The sequence below is a fragment of the Aphanomyces invadans genome, assembly GCF_000520115.1.
Source record: "Aphanomyces invadans strain NJM9701 unplaced genomic scaffold supercont1.33, whole genome shotgun sequence".
In the NCBI taxonomy this organism is placed as follows: Eukaryota; Oomycota; class Saprolegniomycetes; order Saprolegniales; family Verrucalvaceae; genus Aphanomyces; species Aphanomyces invadans.
In genome coordinates this window covers 169,566-185,041 of record NW_008580178.1, presented here as the reverse complement: position 1 = coordinate 185,041, position 15,476 = coordinate 169,566, and the positions used below count along the sequence as shown (strand labels likewise).

Below are 15,476 nucleotides of genomic sequence, written 5' to 3'. Positions count from 1 at the left end.
GATTGTGTTTGTTTCTCATCTTTCGTTTTCGCTACTGTATTTATCATTATTTCGCGGTGATTTTGGTGATGTTCGTAGTTGACATGTCATATCTCGCCAACGGAACATTGTTTCATTGCATTTTCATGATGGTCTGTCAGAAATGACCATTCGAATTGATTGAGTAAGTTCATTTGCATGCATCTGTAGTACGGAGGGCAAGTGAGGACGAAATCCGACTGTATCTATCTTTATTTCGCGCACTGTAGTTCATTCAATGTAACATGAAACAGAGGAAATAGTTTTTGTGATCTCGCTGAAGATTAGGATACCTCAACGAATGCTGAGGTTCCACTCCACACTGACTATACGGCATAACGCACATTGACGTCATGGAATCAATCCTGTACCACACGGGCTTCGAGCGGCAGCTCTACGGCATGAGCTATTTTCTTATTGTTTTTGAAGCTGTTGCAGTGTTGAAGGTTCCAACGTACAGCTTGCATGACATCATATGAATTTATAGTATGCTTGCGATATTATGTTACAACGAGGATGAAGCGACCAGGTTCATGTATTGATCTGAAGTAAGACGCGGATTTGACGCACTGTGTAGCGACGCTGATGGCGGCGTGCTGCAGGTCGGGGCGGTGACATGTCAATTGATCAGGGGACCAAAGGTGACAAGGTGAATCAAATTCACGAATTTGAATTTTGATTTGGCCAATCACACAGCTTAGATCAGGGGTGCTCTGATTGGTTAAATATGTTTGATTTTTTTGCGCTGTGGAATTTAAAAAAATATTTCCGGTACCACTGTGCGCCAGTTCACATGTAGTTCACGGTAGTACATACCAATGCAAAACATGCATGATATCATGTACTAGGTCGTAGAAATCTTTGTCACCCATTGGCTAAAAGTGCTACTATTTCTTGATGCTGCGTGGGGACATTTTTCTGTCGCAATCTGCCTGTATGAAACGATCGTTGCGTATGTATAATACTATCCACATACGAAGTTTGAGATGATTTTGTCTTGATATTTCGATCGCATTATGGCCTCTTAGTTCGTCGACCTAAGTGAAAAGCATCGAGTGTTGGAAGAGCTCGCTGGCCGAATTCGACAATGGTGCATGGCGCGCCGTAGACATCATGGGCCGACTACGCTGTCTGTATTGCCCGAAGTACATGACGCTGAATACAACAACTTCGTTGTCCTTCGCATCACTCGACTCACGGTTAGGAAATGTGGTATTCAAGCTGTCGAGAGTGCACAAATTGCGAATGGTTGGAACCGCAACACACTTGTCGGCCATGGTTTCCCCCCATGCGTGGCCATTGACGCAAGTATCGAAACCCTCCAAGTGCATTGTATTCGATGTCATGATTCTGCAAGCGGACTCATAGATTCCAAACATGATCCGGTTTTGCGACAACTCTGCATAACATGTGTGAATACTGCCTCTAGGAGGCGAGGATCCCGTTCGGTCTGGGGAGCTCTTGGGTGCGCCATGACGGCCCAACACATCATCGAGTGTCGTTCGAACGAATGGCATGACATAAGCATGACAGCGAAACGAGGTCATTCAAACATCGCAACGGCACCACCATGTACAACTCGAGCGTGTTGGGGAGACTCCAGTTGTTCAAAACTCTGTCCCGCCTTGGTGCCTCGTTTGGATATGCACCCAAAACTTTGAATGTTTTGGTGCACTTTGATGTTGCGAGAAACGACGACTCTTTTTTTCTGCGACACTTTATGTTTCGATGGGTGTCAAATTGAATTGCCTTTTTGGCATGAAACAAAAAAATAGTAAAATTTCATGACCGAGGAACATCTGGAAGTGTTCACTGGAACTCCCCGAGGGTATCCACGAGCGTCGAGCACATTTGATTCTGTGCCATGTCGTCGGCATCTCAGCAACAAGGCGGACTCGACTCGGCCCTGGGGAGATACCAGCTCTACACACTCGGTAGCACGATTGTGATTGTGATCTGTGCGATCATTTTCTGTCGATCCAAACACAAAGAGCCGACTGTGCCATTGCTGCCCAACGAGTGCGATGCCGTCGCACGGCACCATGTACTGATGGAGCGTCTGTAGGCACGTGGGCCACTTGGCTGGGCTCCAGCGAGATGCCCTGGAAGACCCGTACGCTTCATTACGATCCGTGTCCTTGAAACTTATGCTCCGACCCGTAGCTCGTTGGAGGCCAAAAAGTGGCGATGCAATATTTGCGGGTTCCGAAACGCGACCGACCAGCTCGAGTGTGCATTGTGTCGTTCGAGCCAAGGTAGCCACCGTCCGTGTTCGCGACAATGGTCTCACTAGAAACGTGCAGCGTTGTACCTGCTTGTCACACCCGAGTTTGCAACGGCCGACGGCACTGTCGTGGCCTTGGACAACCTCAACTCGACGCAGCGCAGTGCCAGGTATTCCTCGCCAACGCAACATCCTTCGTCACAAGATTGGTGGTAGGGAGCGCCATGACTGGATGCGCGAGTACAACTCGACGACCGGCGTTCTTTGGAAAGCCAACCACACCGATCCCTCCACTCTCAACCATTACATTGTCAGCTGCACGAAGGATGAAAACACGCTGAAGTGGCTCGCCTTCGACGCGACATTTGCTGGCGTTCACATTGGCAGTGGCGAATCGACACAATCGTGGTGGTATGGCCAGTTGGAGTACGTCCGCAGCCTCAGCTTCTCGCTCAAGTTTGCATGGCTCGTCAACCAGCTGACGACGCTCGATTCAACACACACGAAAATGAAGGTGTACCGGAACAAAATTTTTGAGGAATCGATCCAACTGCTCGTCATCTTGAAAGTCGATCAATTGTGCTCGAAAACAAAAATCACGCTGCTTGGCGAAAGCGCCATCGATGCCGGCGGCGTGACGAGGGAATGGTACACGCTGCTCACGGACGAAATCTTTAGCGCCGACCAAGGCTTGTTTTTCGTGTCCAACGTAGAAGACCAGTCCTTCTTCATCCAGCCCAACTCGGCCACACTCAACGGACCCAACCACCTCAACCACTTCCTCGCGGTCGGAAGACTTCTTGGGCGAGCCATCATCGACGGCCAAGTCCTGCCATTCCACTTTTGCGTCCCCCTCTTCAAGATGCTCCTGGGGTACCCTGTCTCCATGGACGACATTCGGTATCTCGACCCGACCGTGTACTCGAGCCTCGTGTACGTCCGAGACTGCGACGACGTCGACGATCTCGCGCTCACGTTCAGTGTGACGGTGGACGAAGCCGGGTCGGAGGTCGAGCTTGTGGTTGGCGGACGAGATATCGCCGTCACGAACGCCAACAAGGCCGAGTACGTGGACAGGATGGTGCAGTACTTGCTGTTTGACCGGGTCGCGCCGCAGCTACAGCATTTGGTCCAGGGCCTGTACGACGTGCTGCCGCAGGAGCTGCTGATGCCGTTCGATTACAAGGAGCTCGAGTTGATGCTGTGTGGGTTTTCCGAGATCGACGTGGCCGACTGGAAGCGGTCGACGATCGTGTCCAAGTCGTTGGAGGACGTGGTCGGTTGGTTCTGGGACGTCATCGAGTTTGACATGACGGCGTCGGAGCGGGCCAAGCTGCTCCAGTTCACGACCGGATCGTCTCGCGTGCCGTTGCAGGGGTTCAAGGCCCTCACGAGCAATGACGGCCGATTGTGTCCGTTCAATTTGTATGGCATTCCTTACACAAGAGGGTCGTTTCCGAGAGTCCACTCGTGCTTCAACCGCATCGACCTCCCTATTTATCCGACGCGGGAGTTGCTTCGGGAAGGTCTCTTCGTCTTGGTCACGATGGACACGGCAGAATTCACCATTGCTTGATTCAATCAACTAGCCTGCTGTGCCAGCTATGAGACATAACGATATTTAACTTATTGCGCATTGGACTTCGTCGACAAGGAGCGAACGATCCCTTTGACTTTACATTGTACCTTGTGATGGTCTCTCACATGCACGCACTGAAATGGGCTCCACGTGTGCGGCCCTCGCCGCTAGCAAACGTTTCTGCGTCGTACACTTAATGGGGGCAAACATGGTCCGCACGAAGTCGTGGCCAAGGCGTATGGGGCTCTTGTATCGATTCAGCGATCCCCATTTGGTCGGGATTCGAAACGCGAGGACGGCAAGTGCATGTGCCTATCGAATAAATAGCAAAGGCTCCATGGGGTTGGACAAGTCGAATCTAGGTTCCAGAAGGGAGCGCACGTGATGAGGAACACGATCTGGTTGTGGAGGGTGGGAGCAGCAGTCGCGATCAACGTCGTGCACTATCGTCGTAAGGTTGTCGAGGCCAACGACCAAGGGACACACTTGAAGCCAGCCACGACCGGATAGATCTTGAGCACTTTGGCGATCACATTGGCTGCACAACACGACATTCAACTCAACAGACGCCCCGAGCGACGTTAGCTGAGCACGCATCCTCCGGCCCCGTGGTGTGCAGTCGCCGTGTTGTGTTGTTCATGGAGCCTGCAGCTATTGCACTGCTGCCGGTGGATGCTCGACCGCTAGGACACAAAGCCGCACGCTCCTGTTGCACGACTAACTTTCGTCACTTCAATTCACATCTTCATCGCAGTTCTCGTCATGGTAGTCCCTTGGACCACCTGCGTGGCCTCAAGCGCGACGTACTGGAAGGTGAGGACGCGCTCATGGCTCGACAGGCCACAGCTGTGGCGAGTACTCCCCAGACAACGATGCTATTCCACCATGGTAGAATTCCATGTTGTCCCACATGACAACTCAATGCCCTCAAGCGCGCCGCCCGTTCGTGGCGCAGGTTTCGCTGTCATTCACGAGCATCTGGTAAAGTAAATAGGCATCCACTCTTCGCTGAGATGCACGTCCTTTGTTGAATGCTGACGGCTCAACTATGTGCAAGAACCAAGATGACGCTGCTCGGCGAGCAAAGCATCGACGCTGGCGGCGCCACGTCGGAATCGTACACACTCCTGACGCTCGCAGTCTTTGCGGAGAACTGTTGAACAGCCCATAAACTCAAACATCGATCCATATCAACGCGAACGCGGCCATGGATCACAGCCGCGAAACCTGGATTGCTTCTTTAGACAGAGAAGACGTCTCGAGCGAGCTACCGGGCAAGGCCAAGTCCAACTGTTCCAATTTTGCGTCCCCACAAGATCTCCTGGGTTCCCAGTTTCCATGGACGCCATCAGGTACTTCGACCTGTTCGTCCACTCGAGCCTCACCTACCCAACACAAGAGTTATTCCGGGAAAGTTTGTGATTCGGAATAACTAGTACTCGACTTGAACAACACAACGTATCAGGTGCGTGCGGGCCGTCGTCGCTTTCGCAGGGCACCCTACAGAGCAAGCAAAGCGCCTGCTACTACGACGGTGCCATGGATGCCCCAAGTGAGAAAGACCGAGTCGTTGGGGCTGCTGGATGTCAAAATTGCAGCTGCTGGCCGAGGGACTTGGTTGTTCAACTTTGACGGGTGTGGCTCCTCTGGCAAATGTGGTCTCTGCGTGGTCGGTGCGTCCGACCCGTCGGGCCTCGCAAGATCGGGCGTTTTGCTTTCGACTTGGGCAAGGACCATGGCTTCGGCATCCTGCTCGAGGACGGGGGCGAGGTTGTTCTGGACAAAGTACCCTTGGTTCCACAGAGTCCGAAACGCTTGAGGAAAGAAGACGGCGGCGGCGGGACCAGGCATCGCGTCAATCGAGTGCATCGGCCCTGCGATGGCGGTGCGATTGATACATTCCCCATCCGACTCGCCGGGGATCTTTATCCACAAAAACGCGTCGACGAGGTTAGGGAACCCCGTGTTTCGAGTGGGCGGGATTCCAATCGCCCCAAACTTGTTGTTGCACCACTCCGTCGTCGTCGTTGGCGTCTGGTAGTTCCGGGAAGTGTCGATCACACATCGCCAGTCGGGGTTGCCCGCCACTTGGATCAACCTGGCACATAAACTCGTTATCTCGGATACAGGGCGGTAGTTGGCCGTGTTGAGCACGATTCCACGGACAGAGTGCAGTCGACTGGTGGCGCTGACAACTTGAAGAGCCGACGCGATTTGCCGCGCTTTGTCGTCAGTTTGGAGCATCCAGTACCCGACATCCACATACAACATGGCGTTCGCGTTGTTGGTGGTAAGTACCGCGCTTGCTCTCTGCATGTTGTCGAGGTAACCTGCATCCTGGCCGCAGCCCCCGCCTGTGGCCAGCCCGACGGCATCCGGCTCGAGGATGTAGATCACGGGTCGCGACCCGACAAGTGTCGCGAGTTGTTGGACAAAGGCCGTGTATTGCTCAGTCGAGTTGATAAATCCGCGGTTGCTGTAGCTGGCGTGGCAGTCCTTGTTCGGTAGTGCGTATACGACGATGGTCGGGACGGTCGAGGCATTGCATCGGTCGAACAGCGCGTCGATTTCTATCCGATGCGTGGGATTGTTGTCGCTCCACCACACTGCGATCGGTTGCTCTTCGACCAGCGTCAACGCGTCAGCCAGCGCAGGATATGTCGCTTTAGCCGGTCCATACGACATGACGGGGCCACCGCACAGCGGCAAGTCGACCAACGAAGCCATTGCGATGGTCATCACAGCAAGAAAAGTCGCCACGACGAGTCTAGCCATGATCAATTGGAAAGTAAACCGTGTCAAAGTGGCGCTGGCTGCATACAAGTCCCACCTACTGTAACACTTCGCTATCTCGGAATCGGCAGTCGCGATGTCAACTGTATCTTCCACCGGTTTGACATGCAAGCGACAGGCAAATCAGGTACATATTCGCCGACGGGGCGATTTTGCCGAAAGCAAACACGCGCTCGCTGCCGCCTCGTTCGGTTGCTACGTGATCCTGACGCCACCGCGTGCGGACGTATCGAGGGAAGCTTGAAATCTTGTAGGTGTCGGAGAGCTCCACGAGAGCCACGGCCACGTCAACTCTTCCCAGACGTGGTATGCAGGCACACGGCTCATCATAGCGACGGAGGACACCGGGGCCGGTATAGTGTAGTCATATCCAGACACCAACTAATGACGTGGACTGTCGCGTGCATTTTCTTTAGCTTGGGGCACGCACGTAGCGCCAGTGATCGAGGGATTGCCCCTGTTTCTGCCGCCACGCCGGTGGAGATGCCAGGTAGAGGCCCCTTTGCAAGGGTCGGCTTACCATCCACGGCTGCGCAGTTGTCATTGCAAGCAGCACCACCATGATGATGATGTGGCTCGCGGATACTGGGTCCAGGAAATTCATGTCATCAATATGCGATACAGCATTCCACGACAACATTTTCAGCAAGGCCACCAGGCCATGAATGGATGATCGTGGTCCTGAATAATACTGCTCAGCCCGATCCTTTCGTTTCGTTCTCGACTGGAGTGAAGCTGGGAAACGCATGGATCATACATAAAATATTTCGCACGCGGCTCGTCGAGTACGTCGTGGCAAACATGCTTTGCATCATCCTAGGCATACACATAAAATGGATCAACCTGTAGCAACATAGGCAGTGTGGTTGTTTTTCGAACTTTTGATAGCGACGCACGAGGCTGTTTTGCATGAACGGATGTTTTAGCATCCGCACGAGGAGTTGGCTTTCGCGCTTCAATGTACTTTCCAGGCGATCGGAGCGCAAGCCTTCCAACTGGTGCTCAGCCACGACTGTCGGCAGCGACATCCCATTCGAATACGCCTATCATCGACAAAATACATATCACCCCACCCCTCCATGCCGTCCTGTCGGGACCAGGACCGTACGAGTTGGTGTCGGCGCAACTAGAATGATGATGGTCATGATGCATCAACCGAATTCGCCTAGAACCATTGGGTGCGTACCACACAGAGCGACACAACGCTCGCTTGGGCTTCAGTTGACCCGTAATGGTCTTGAAAGAACTGAAACATGAGCTCTAGTACTGGCTGACTCAACGACTGGCTGTTATGAACGTAGCTACATCGATCTCGTCATTTCTCCATGCACTACTCAAAGTGCTTCCGCCACATACATCGAGACCAGTTCAGACAGCTATGTAGCGATGAGTTCGAGGTCAAAAGAAGGATACAAAATAATCACCACAGCATGGTTGATTTCCATCACGATTTGATCGCTCAGGAGCCACCTCATGGCAGAATATACTGACGTGGACGACACAAGTGTGTTGTTATGCCTTAGCCAAGGCGCAACGGCCAACCAAGTCTTGTTGTTCATGAGATCTCTTCGCAGATCCAGAGCTTCCCAGATGAGACCGACAACGTGTGCTTGGATTCGGGGGTTGTCTTCGACATCAATGCAATCGAAAAGAACGTCCAGAATCGTCTTGGCTACACATTGGACGTGAGAATAGACGTTAAGCGGACTGACTGAACATTGTTCATGCGTTGAGTCGACGATAATATGAAGGATCATGGATGAGCCCATCACACGTGATTTCGACGAGCTTGACATCAATAATTCGTTCACAAAGTCTGCAAGCCGCAGCGAAATGGATCCATCGACCACAGGAGCGTGAACAAGCTACGTGAATACGTGAAGTTGCAGGTGGAGACATCTCAGACCTCGAACGATGTCAATGTCCCCGTCAAACAAACAAGCAATTCGTTCTACGCATAGTACAATCTTCAATGGAGAGCCATTCGAGCACCAAACTTCATGGCGCTTGTACCAACGCTCGGCACGCACTGAAGGGCGACGTGAATCATGCGATCTTTAGGATATTGCTTGAGGTACCAACTCACCAGTAAAATTCCGACGACGACTCGTCCCGTTGAAATGCACCGAGTCCAAGTGATGCAACCACCGCCGAAGCTGTGGACCCGCACAAGTCGTATAGCAATGACATGGCTTGCGAGAGTAGGGATTGCGGACATCCAGCATCCATGATCACACGAACGCAGAATTGCACAAAAAGATTGGTTTCAGCATGAAAAGAGCTTGAATTTGCTTTCTTGAGTAGGACCATCATCTTCAGCATGCATTGCACCATCTTCATGTACTGCACGCTTGCCCAGTTGGGCGTGCGGCTGAGGATACCTTGCATATCTGTTCGCATTGTCGTGAAGCATCGCATGACGTCAACAACCGTTGCCTAGTACCCAGCATTGGACTAACGTGTAGTTATATGACACACACCTCCTCATGCCGCTTATCCGCATACATCAACATGAGCTCCCATCGTTTCGCGTCACGGACGTCGTTGCTCATCTCCATGCCGACCAAAATTTTGGCGCGCAGAATTTGAATTTCCCCAATGATACGGATACAATTGAATCCGGATAATATAGGAGTTGGCGCAGTTGAAACGGCGCGGGCAGACACAAAATGCAAGACTTTTCGGACAACGAGAGCTCCCGCCGAGATGCGAGGACGTTCAAGTCTTTGGGCAAGATGAGCGATGAAAATGCATATGCCTTTTCAATAGATGGCGACAACGCCGCCTCTTCTCGGCGTGGGGTGCAGCTGACGTGTCGTATCGTGAGCCACACAATCGACAAGCAGGAAACACGCAAGTTTCGACGATCCATCCACACCCGCCCGTACTTCGTCACTTTCATCATGCACGTCACAGATGCGGATGATGTGAGTACAGTCAAGCGAACGTACCTGCAATTCAAGTCCTTCCACAAGCAGGTATCGAGTTTTAAGAAGTTAGAAGGGCTTCTCTTGACGTGAAACCCGTAGCTGTGCAACAAATACCCCCGAGCCAATATTCTCCCTCTTCCTTCCATGAAACTCAATCGATATGACAGTCGTTACATCGAGCAAAAGTACAAGGTGCTTGTCGTCAACTCAAGCTGAACGCAATGTCTCATGAGGCTCCAGGAACTGGAACGATACGTCGAACACTTGTTTGCACTCGACACGATTGCTTCATGCGACTTGCTTCGAGCTTTTCTCGACGACTGCCCCCTCTCGGATGGCACCGACGATGACGAGAATGACCATGACGATGTCAACGAAATCCGTGAATCCACCACAGTGCTCATCCAACGAGGTAAACTTCCCCTACCACCAAGTCCACACTCAAGTCATACACGGTTGCAAAGGGCAATCGTACTCAATCAGCGTTGAAATTCCTTGCGCTGGCGCAGACGTAGCGTTCCAGTTCTCAGCCCACAAGTACGACGTTGGGTTCACGATCATTCTCAACCACGACCACGTCCTGCATATGTACTCCCGTGAACAAACTTTAAGAGGTATAAACGATCCTTTCTCACTCATCATTGCTTCCTGCCATGAGCCCAGGCACGGTAACATGCCCTTCCAGTGGCGTGTGTGTCCTCACGTGGGACAACTCGTACGTGTGGCGCCGTTCCAAAACGATTACTTACCGCGCTGATGTCATTTTGCCGTTCAACCAGTACGTTTCCAGACCAGCGCTTGGATTTGAGTGTGGGGAATACGTTGGTGATATTGAATGGCCGATCGCACGGATGGTTTTATTGGTTTGACAAGAGAGGTGGTGTTGATATTGGGATTCTCGTCCTTGCAGGAATTAACTGACCTTCTTGATTGGGGTCACTATCAGCGCATCTGCAAATGGATCCTCCACCGATCCAGTCGAACAATCGACGGCGGCTTTGCCACCACCCACGGGGTACATTGAGCAAGTGCGAAGCCATTCCATGATCATATCTCCGAGACGCCTCGTGAGCCGCTCCATGACAAAAATCGGTGCGCCCTTCTGAATTCGTGCCGTTTGGCTCTGAATGTATCTTGTCGCCTCATATTGATGAATCAATGTTGGTTCCCAGGGTGGGCGAATGGAAGTGGGGCGTATTGCATTAAAGCTGGTGCCTTGATTGTTCAGCGGCGGCATACTCTGATCAAAGCAGGGTTTACGTCGACGTACAAGTGGTATCGCAAGTGGTTCACGCTCGATGGTGCCCATGGTATTTTGCGGTATTACGACAAGGAAGAAGCTGTGGCCAGGTAGGCAAACTGTTATTCATGCACTGCTCAAACGATTTTACATGTGCAGGGAGGGTGCGATTGCCAAGCTGCGCGTATCGTCGGCCAAAACCACGCTTGACGTGCCGCCAGAACACAACAGCCCTACTCCGTATGCTTTTCGCATCTCATCTGGCAAAATTACATGGTGCGTGGAATCAATAATTTACCGGTTGGGCCAGGCGGCTGAATAGTTGAGACCACTACTAGGTCGTTGTGCGCTGAAAATGAAGAGGAATTTGTAGCATGGAGGGCAGCATTGGCCACTTGCATGTACTTTGAGCGTTGGAACCAAACTAGCATGAACCACGAGGCCGAATGTGTGACCCAACTGCCTCTTTCGCCTTCGTCCGACGAAGACTTGAGTGACGACGACGACGAATGCGAATGCGACGATGACGACGAGTTGAGTCCATTGCCGCATGATCACGATCGTCCCTCGAGTCCTGACGAGTCGCCGGCACCCCGATCCTGTCCAACCTGTCAACGCTCACCGCAATCCATGCCCACGTCGACGACGACAGAAGATGATTCACCATCGTCGCCTCTTTTTCCAACAAAGTATGACGGCGGTGATGGCCTTTCCAAGCAACACTTGATGCAATTCGTCACATTGAATGGTACGATGGCCATGGTGGTGCTAGCACCTTCCGTGGTGATCTGGACCTTTCTCGTGATTGTCAACACTGTCGTGATGTGTCGAATTATCAACCTGTAGCCACAATGTGTCGCTTTACAAGAATTGTCAGCGACCTACCACACCCCAACTTCGATCTTTTCGGGGAGGGTAATTGGTACATGTTCTGTTTTATTCTGTCCTGTTGGCGTTGACGTGTCAGTGTTGGCCTGGCGCTCCATCGTCATGGCTCTCGACCACCAAGGGAGTAGAGACAAATAGTGGAGCGGTCGAAGGAGTTAGCTGGATGCACTTGTTGCGCGGGTCGTACTCGATCAAGTACACGACTTGATCGTCCAGGGCTTGTTCAGCCAACCACGTGAGAAACGAGTTGGCGAAATTGATGCAAACGGTGGGGTTCTAATCCAAACAATGAAACAAGCGTGCCATGGGGGGTGACCGTGGAGTAGGTCGTTCGTACCCAATACTTTTCTCCGTACCGAGGCAACCCAGTGGTTTGAAAAGTCTGCTCCTTGACCAAACGAAAGGAATCGTCTCGAAACCCCACTCGAATCAACGGCACTCCAACAACGTACGACTGAATCCAGAACGCCAGAAGCTTGTATCGCTCAAATGTAAACCGATCCTTTGACGTCGCCAAGGCACGAAACGTCTTGAGCTCGATGTAGAGATTGGAAATGTCACCGGAGTCGTCGATCCCGTCGAGCTCAGCTCCAATCTACCGAGTGGTTTCGATGTTCAATGGGTGTTGTGGTTGAGATTCCAACCAGCAGCTTCGTTTGCCCCAACGAGACAGAAAATACCCCGCAGTACTCACCACCACGAGGCGATGCCGTCTTGGAAGTAAGCTCTTCGTATCGACGACCTGCATATGCCGCTTGAAGCTGAGTGAAGCTCGCGGGCAGACGCGATGGAGCCAGGTCGGACAAGACCACATTGAGATAGATGCAGCCTTGAGTTCGCTGGACTTGCATCGAGTAAGGGGAGTTCGTATTATACGGGGTCTACATTTGCAGCTAAGCCATTGCACAGCGTGCAAACGCTTGAAGCACCCAAGACATGACGCACCCCCATGATCTTGTTCAGGTTATTTCGATATGTGACAACGTGATGCTTCGACAGCGGAGGTGGCGAACACGTTGCGTGGTCATGGAGACGTCTGTGTTCTGGCAGCGCGGCGGCAATCACGTGTTCCAGCGGCGCGGTATTATGTGGCTCTGTGTATGTATCCATGCCAGCCAGCAAATCCGAGTGCAACGGCGCAGCGTTCCTCAGGGATTTCTGCCAACTCATCAGCTAGTACATGCAAGTCGACGTGCGCTCACCAGGAGAGACTGATCAAACTTGACGCGACCGTCGGGGTATTTGCTAAAGCCACCGACTTGCACAGGCTAGCGAAGGAATGATGTGTGTGACGGTGATGCAACGAATGGATCGAGTACTTTCGTGAAGCGCTTCCTGCTCGTGGTTGATGCCAAGAAGTCCCGCACGCTCGGGACGGGAAATACCAGGGCATGGCCGTCGATGCGAGCCACTTTTGCCGCCCGATCGCCAACATCGCTTGCGGTGCGCTTCATCTCACTAGACTGGACAAAGTCTTCGTCAGATTCGCAGGACGTCCAAGGGATGCGAGGGGGAAGCAGAATGTGCAGGAGAGTCGAGTGAGTGCAGGAGAGTCGAGTGAGTGCACTCGAGTGTCTGGGAAAAAAATTGCCAGTTGAAGGTATCGAAGGTCAACTGATGGCGGAGCGGAACGCTATTGACTTCACCTTTTCCCGGCTAAGTTGAAAGATTTTTCCATTCAATGTGAAATCAAAATAAAATATAAATTTTGGGAAGTGATGTGGAGTGCAAAAGTTCAGATCAACATGAACCTTGTTCCAATCAAAATGAATTTGAAAGGCGCGCAAAATTGCGCGGTAACCACACCGACTAATGAAATCACGTTCATATTCGTTTGTCTTCGAATGAAGAAAAGCAAAGGCCCAACAGCCGACGAGAAGCAGCGAGTGCTTGACGCACACCTCCGGGGCGATGACTGGAGCCTTATCGCACAGCACAATGGCATGTCCTATGCCACGGCATGGAGGGTCGTCAACTCTGGTCGAACGATGCTGCTGCCACGAGGGGGCGTTCGCACGGGGCAGAAGAAGGTCACCGCGGAGATCCGCGATGCGCTCGAAAAGTACCTAGACGAAAACTGTCAATACACCTTGCGCGAAATGAAAAGTTTCATTGAGGGGGATTTCAACGGCACGAACATCTCGGTCCAGACGATAAGCCGCCACATTTTGGGCATGCTTTCCACAGTAAACAAGTGCGCATTGAGACCGCGACATGCAACAACGACGTCAACAAGCAAAAGCGGCGTGAATTTGCTCTGAAGCTTAAGCAGCACCAAATCAATGGAGACTTTATTGTCTATTACGACGAAACCAACTTCAATCTCTACTGCAAGCGGAGCTTCAGGCGTGCCAAAAAGGGAAAGCGGGCAACGGTTGTTCTGCCACCATCCAAGGGGCCGAACTTGCAAGTTCAATGTGCCGTGTCCGCGGAGCAGGGCCTTGTCTGTTACAAGTTGGAGCGCGGAAGTATCAAGATGGAGCAGAACGCGGAATTCTTTGAAATTTGTACCAGTCGGTCAAGAGGTCGGACGCGTGGCGGGATCACTTTGCTGGCAAGCGCATGGTCATTGTGTTGGACAACGCGCCAGCCCATTCGCAAACGGAAAGTCGTGTTGTCCAACACTATGACATAAGCTTGCTGCGCCTTGGACCATACTCGCCCATGCTGAATCCGATCGAGAGCTGCTTCAGCGTGTTCAAGGCCCGCGTGAAGAGCTACCTTGTTCTTCACACAGACGCTATGCTTGAACGTGGTGAGTACGGGACATTCCTCGAGAGACGCATGATCTTACTTGAGGACGCAGCCCAGGAGTCGATTTCGTGCATCACTAACCTTTGGTGATCCGTTAGGTCCTGTTCTGTCAGCGGAATGTCGAAAAGGCTCTCCAATTGGAGAACATGGTGTATGGTCAGTAGGCAGTTTATATTGAATGAGAAAATTTCATGTTGGAATGGAAAATGGTGTGTTTTTACACCAATCGTTTTATCCAAGGTGAATAATTTGACGTTTGAAACGTCAAATTATTCACCTTGGATGGAAAAATCTTTCAACTTGGCCGGGAAAAGGTGTAGTACTATTTGTCGGAGCCAATTGGGATCGCGCACGGGAAATAAGGATTGTAATATAAATATGATGGAATACGAATATCAAGATACTAAGATGAGTGGCGGGTAGGCTGTGAGAGCAGCAGTATTTAGCACACTTCAGGACACATTTAGCATCAGTGTGCGACGAGTTATGAAGAAAAAACACCAGCTCTCAGCAGCCGAAAAGTGCTTGGTTGTAAAATGCCATGAATATTTTATGAAGCTAAAGGCTACAGTACGGGTCCACAAGCACCCGTGCGACAGAGGGTGGCTGAGCGCCTCGGCTTCTCAACGAACACCATCAGCCGAATCATAACGGAGTGGCAGCGCCACAAAGACCCATTCTTTGGAGAAGGAAATAAGGGGCATCGTCCGCGCTCGATCGCAGAAACTTACTCGGGTGAGATACGCGAGTTCATACTAAACTCCAACACAAACTGCCTACCCGTAACTGCAATGACCATTTGCAACCACCTGGACGACAAATATGACTTGTCCGTTGCCGTCCGTCCATGAGGCGAGTCCTCAGTCGCCTTGGCTACTGCTTTCAAAAGGGCCGCAGCCGATGCTACCTCGCAGAGTCAACCGTCAACGTGGCTTTCAGGGCAACGTATCTTCGCAAGAAGTTGTCGAACCGGACGGACATTGAGTGGTTCGCCTGTTGTACCCGAAGTGTTCTTGGACGAGTCCTACTGCAATGTCAACCATGCTCCGC

The 15,476-nt window shown here is 51.8% G+C and overlaps 6 protein-coding genes across 9 annotated transcripts; 3 read left to right on the top strand and 3 right to left on the bottom strand.

Moving 5' to 3' along the window:
- Nucleotides 1-1,841: 1,841 nt before the first annotated feature.
- H310_11670 (hypothetical protein) lies at nucleotides 1,842-3,921 on the top strand. Its single transcript, XM_008878416.1, has 5 exons — nucleotides 1,842-2,037; nucleotides 2,084-2,131; nucleotides 2,182-2,273; nucleotides 2,322-2,412; nucleotides 2,459-3,921. Exons 1-5 carry the CDS (start codon nucleotides 1,883-1,885, stop codon nucleotides 3,816-3,818), a joined length of 1,746 nt encoding a protein of 581 aa, XP_008876638.1. The 5' UTR covers nucleotides 1,842-1,882; the 3' UTR covers nucleotides 3,819-3,921.
- Nucleotides 3,922-4,964: 1,043 nt separating this feature from the next.
- H310_11669 lies at nucleotides 4,965-6,635 on the bottom strand. Of its 2 annotated transcripts, XM_008878414.1 has the most exons (3): nucleotides 5,261-6,635; nucleotides 5,093-5,206; nucleotides 5,000-5,048 (listed from the first exon to the last, which is right to left on the bottom strand). In XM_008878414.1, exon 1 carries the CDS (start codon nucleotides 6,594-6,596, stop codon nucleotides 5,322-5,324), a length of 1,275 nt encoding a protein of 424 aa, XP_008876636.1. In that variant the 5' UTR covers nucleotides 6,597-6,635; the 3' UTR covers nucleotides 5,000-5,048; nucleotides 5,093-5,206; nucleotides 5,261-5,321. The 2 variants fall into 2 exon arrangements, with proteins under 2 accessions (XP_008876637.1, XP_008876636.1); XM_008878415.1 differs by having other exon boundaries at nucleotides 4,965-5,206.
- A 674-nt stretch (nucleotides 6,636-7,309) lies between these two features.
- On the bottom strand, nucleotides 7,310-8,410 carry H310_11668 (hypothetical protein; the record flags this gene model as incomplete). The annotated part of the gene is made up of 6 exons (XM_008878413.1): nucleotides 7,310-7,430; nucleotides 7,494-7,657; nucleotides 7,723-7,740; nucleotides 7,801-7,915; nucleotides 8,157-8,286; nucleotides 8,332-8,410. 6 exons carry the CDS (start codon nucleotides 8,408-8,410, stop codon nucleotides 7,310-7,312), a joined length of 627 nt encoding a protein of 208 aa, XP_008876635.1.
- An 859-nt stretch (nucleotides 8,411-9,269) lies between these two features.
- On the top strand, nucleotides 9,270-11,831 carry H310_11667 (hypothetical protein). Of its 3 annotated transcripts, XM_008878412.1 has the most exons (10): nucleotides 9,284-9,592; nucleotides 9,644-9,736; nucleotides 9,785-9,956; nucleotides 10,009-10,158; nucleotides 10,208-10,322; nucleotides 10,491-10,636; nucleotides 10,717-10,894; nucleotides 10,944-11,060; nucleotides 11,123-11,532; nucleotides 11,631-11,831. In XM_008878412.1, the coding sequence occupies exons 1-10, from the start codon at nucleotides 9,284-9,286 to the stop codon at nucleotides 11,741-11,743; spliced, it is 1,803 nt and encodes a 600-aa protein (XP_008876634.1). In that variant the 3' UTR covers nucleotides 11,744-11,831. The 3 variants fall into 3 exon arrangements, with proteins under 3 accessions (XP_008876632.1, XP_008876634.1, XP_008876633.1); XM_008878410.1 differs by having other exon boundaries at nucleotides 9,270-9,592; nucleotides 11,123-11,831; XM_008878411.1 differs by having other exon boundaries at nucleotides 11,158-11,831.
- H310_11666 (hypothetical protein) lies at nucleotides 11,513-13,180 on the bottom strand. The gene is made up of 6 exons (XM_008878409.1): nucleotides 12,992-13,180; nucleotides 12,875-12,940; nucleotides 12,618-12,830; nucleotides 12,317-12,553; nucleotides 12,010-12,267; nucleotides 11,513-11,948 (listed from the first exon to the last, which is right to left on the bottom strand). Exons 1-6 carry the CDS (start codon nucleotides 13,124-13,126, stop codon nucleotides 11,748-11,750), a joined length of 1,110 nt encoding a protein of 369 aa, XP_008876631.1. The 5' UTR covers nucleotides 13,127-13,180; the 3' UTR covers nucleotides 11,513-11,747.
- Nucleotides 13,181-13,516: 336 nt separating this feature from the next.
- Nucleotides 13,517-14,516, top strand: H310_11665 (hypothetical protein; the record flags this gene model as incomplete). Its single annotated transcript, XM_008878408.1, has 3 exons — nucleotides 13,517-13,734; nucleotides 13,860-14,115; nucleotides 14,187-14,516. 3 exons carry the CDS (start codon nucleotides 13,517-13,519, stop codon nucleotides 14,514-14,516), a joined length of 804 nt encoding a protein of 267 aa, XP_008876630.1.
- Between the last annotated feature and the right edge of the window lie 960 nt (nucleotides 14,517-15,476).

Coding starts and splice junctions, on each gene's coding strand:
- H310_11670 (XM_008878416.1), top strand. CDS start 1,883: ATGTCGTCGGCATCTCAGCAACAAGGCGGACTCGACTCGGCCCTGGGG. Junction 2,132..2,181: donor CGAGATGCCCTGGAAGACCC/GTACGCTTCATT, acceptor TCCGACCCGTAG/CTCGTTGGAGGCCAAAAAGT. Junction 2,413..2,458: donor TCGACGCAGCGCAGTGCCAG/GTATTCCTCGCC, acceptor GATTGGTGGTAG/GGAGCGCCATGACTGGATGC.
- H310_11669 (XM_008878415.1), bottom strand. CDS start 6,596: ATGGCTAGACTCGTCGTGGCGACTTTTCTTGCTGTGATGACCATCGCA.
- H310_11667 (XM_008878412.1), top strand. CDS start 9,284: ATGCAAGACTTTTCGGACAACGAGAGCTCCCGCCGAGATGCGAGGACG. Junction 11,061..11,122: donor TCATCTGGCAAAATTACATG/GTGCGTGGAATC, acceptor GACCACTACTAG/GTCGTTGTGCGCTGAAAATG. Junction 11,533..11,630: donor GCAATTCGTCACATTGAATG/GTACGATGGCCA, acceptor ATCAACCTGTAG/CCACAATGTGTCGCTTTACA.
- H310_11666 (XM_008878409.1), bottom strand. CDS start 13,126: ATGAAGCGCACCGCAAGCGATGTTGGCGATCGGGCGGCAAAAGTGGCT. Junction 12,831..12,874: donor AGTTTGATCAGTCTCTCCTG/GTGAGCGCACGT, acceptor ATGAGTTGGCAG/AAATCCCTGAGGAACGCTGC. Junction 11,949..12,009: donor GGTACGGAGAAAAGTATTGG/GTACGAACGACC, acceptor TGTTTGGATTAG/AACCCCACCGTTTGCATCAA.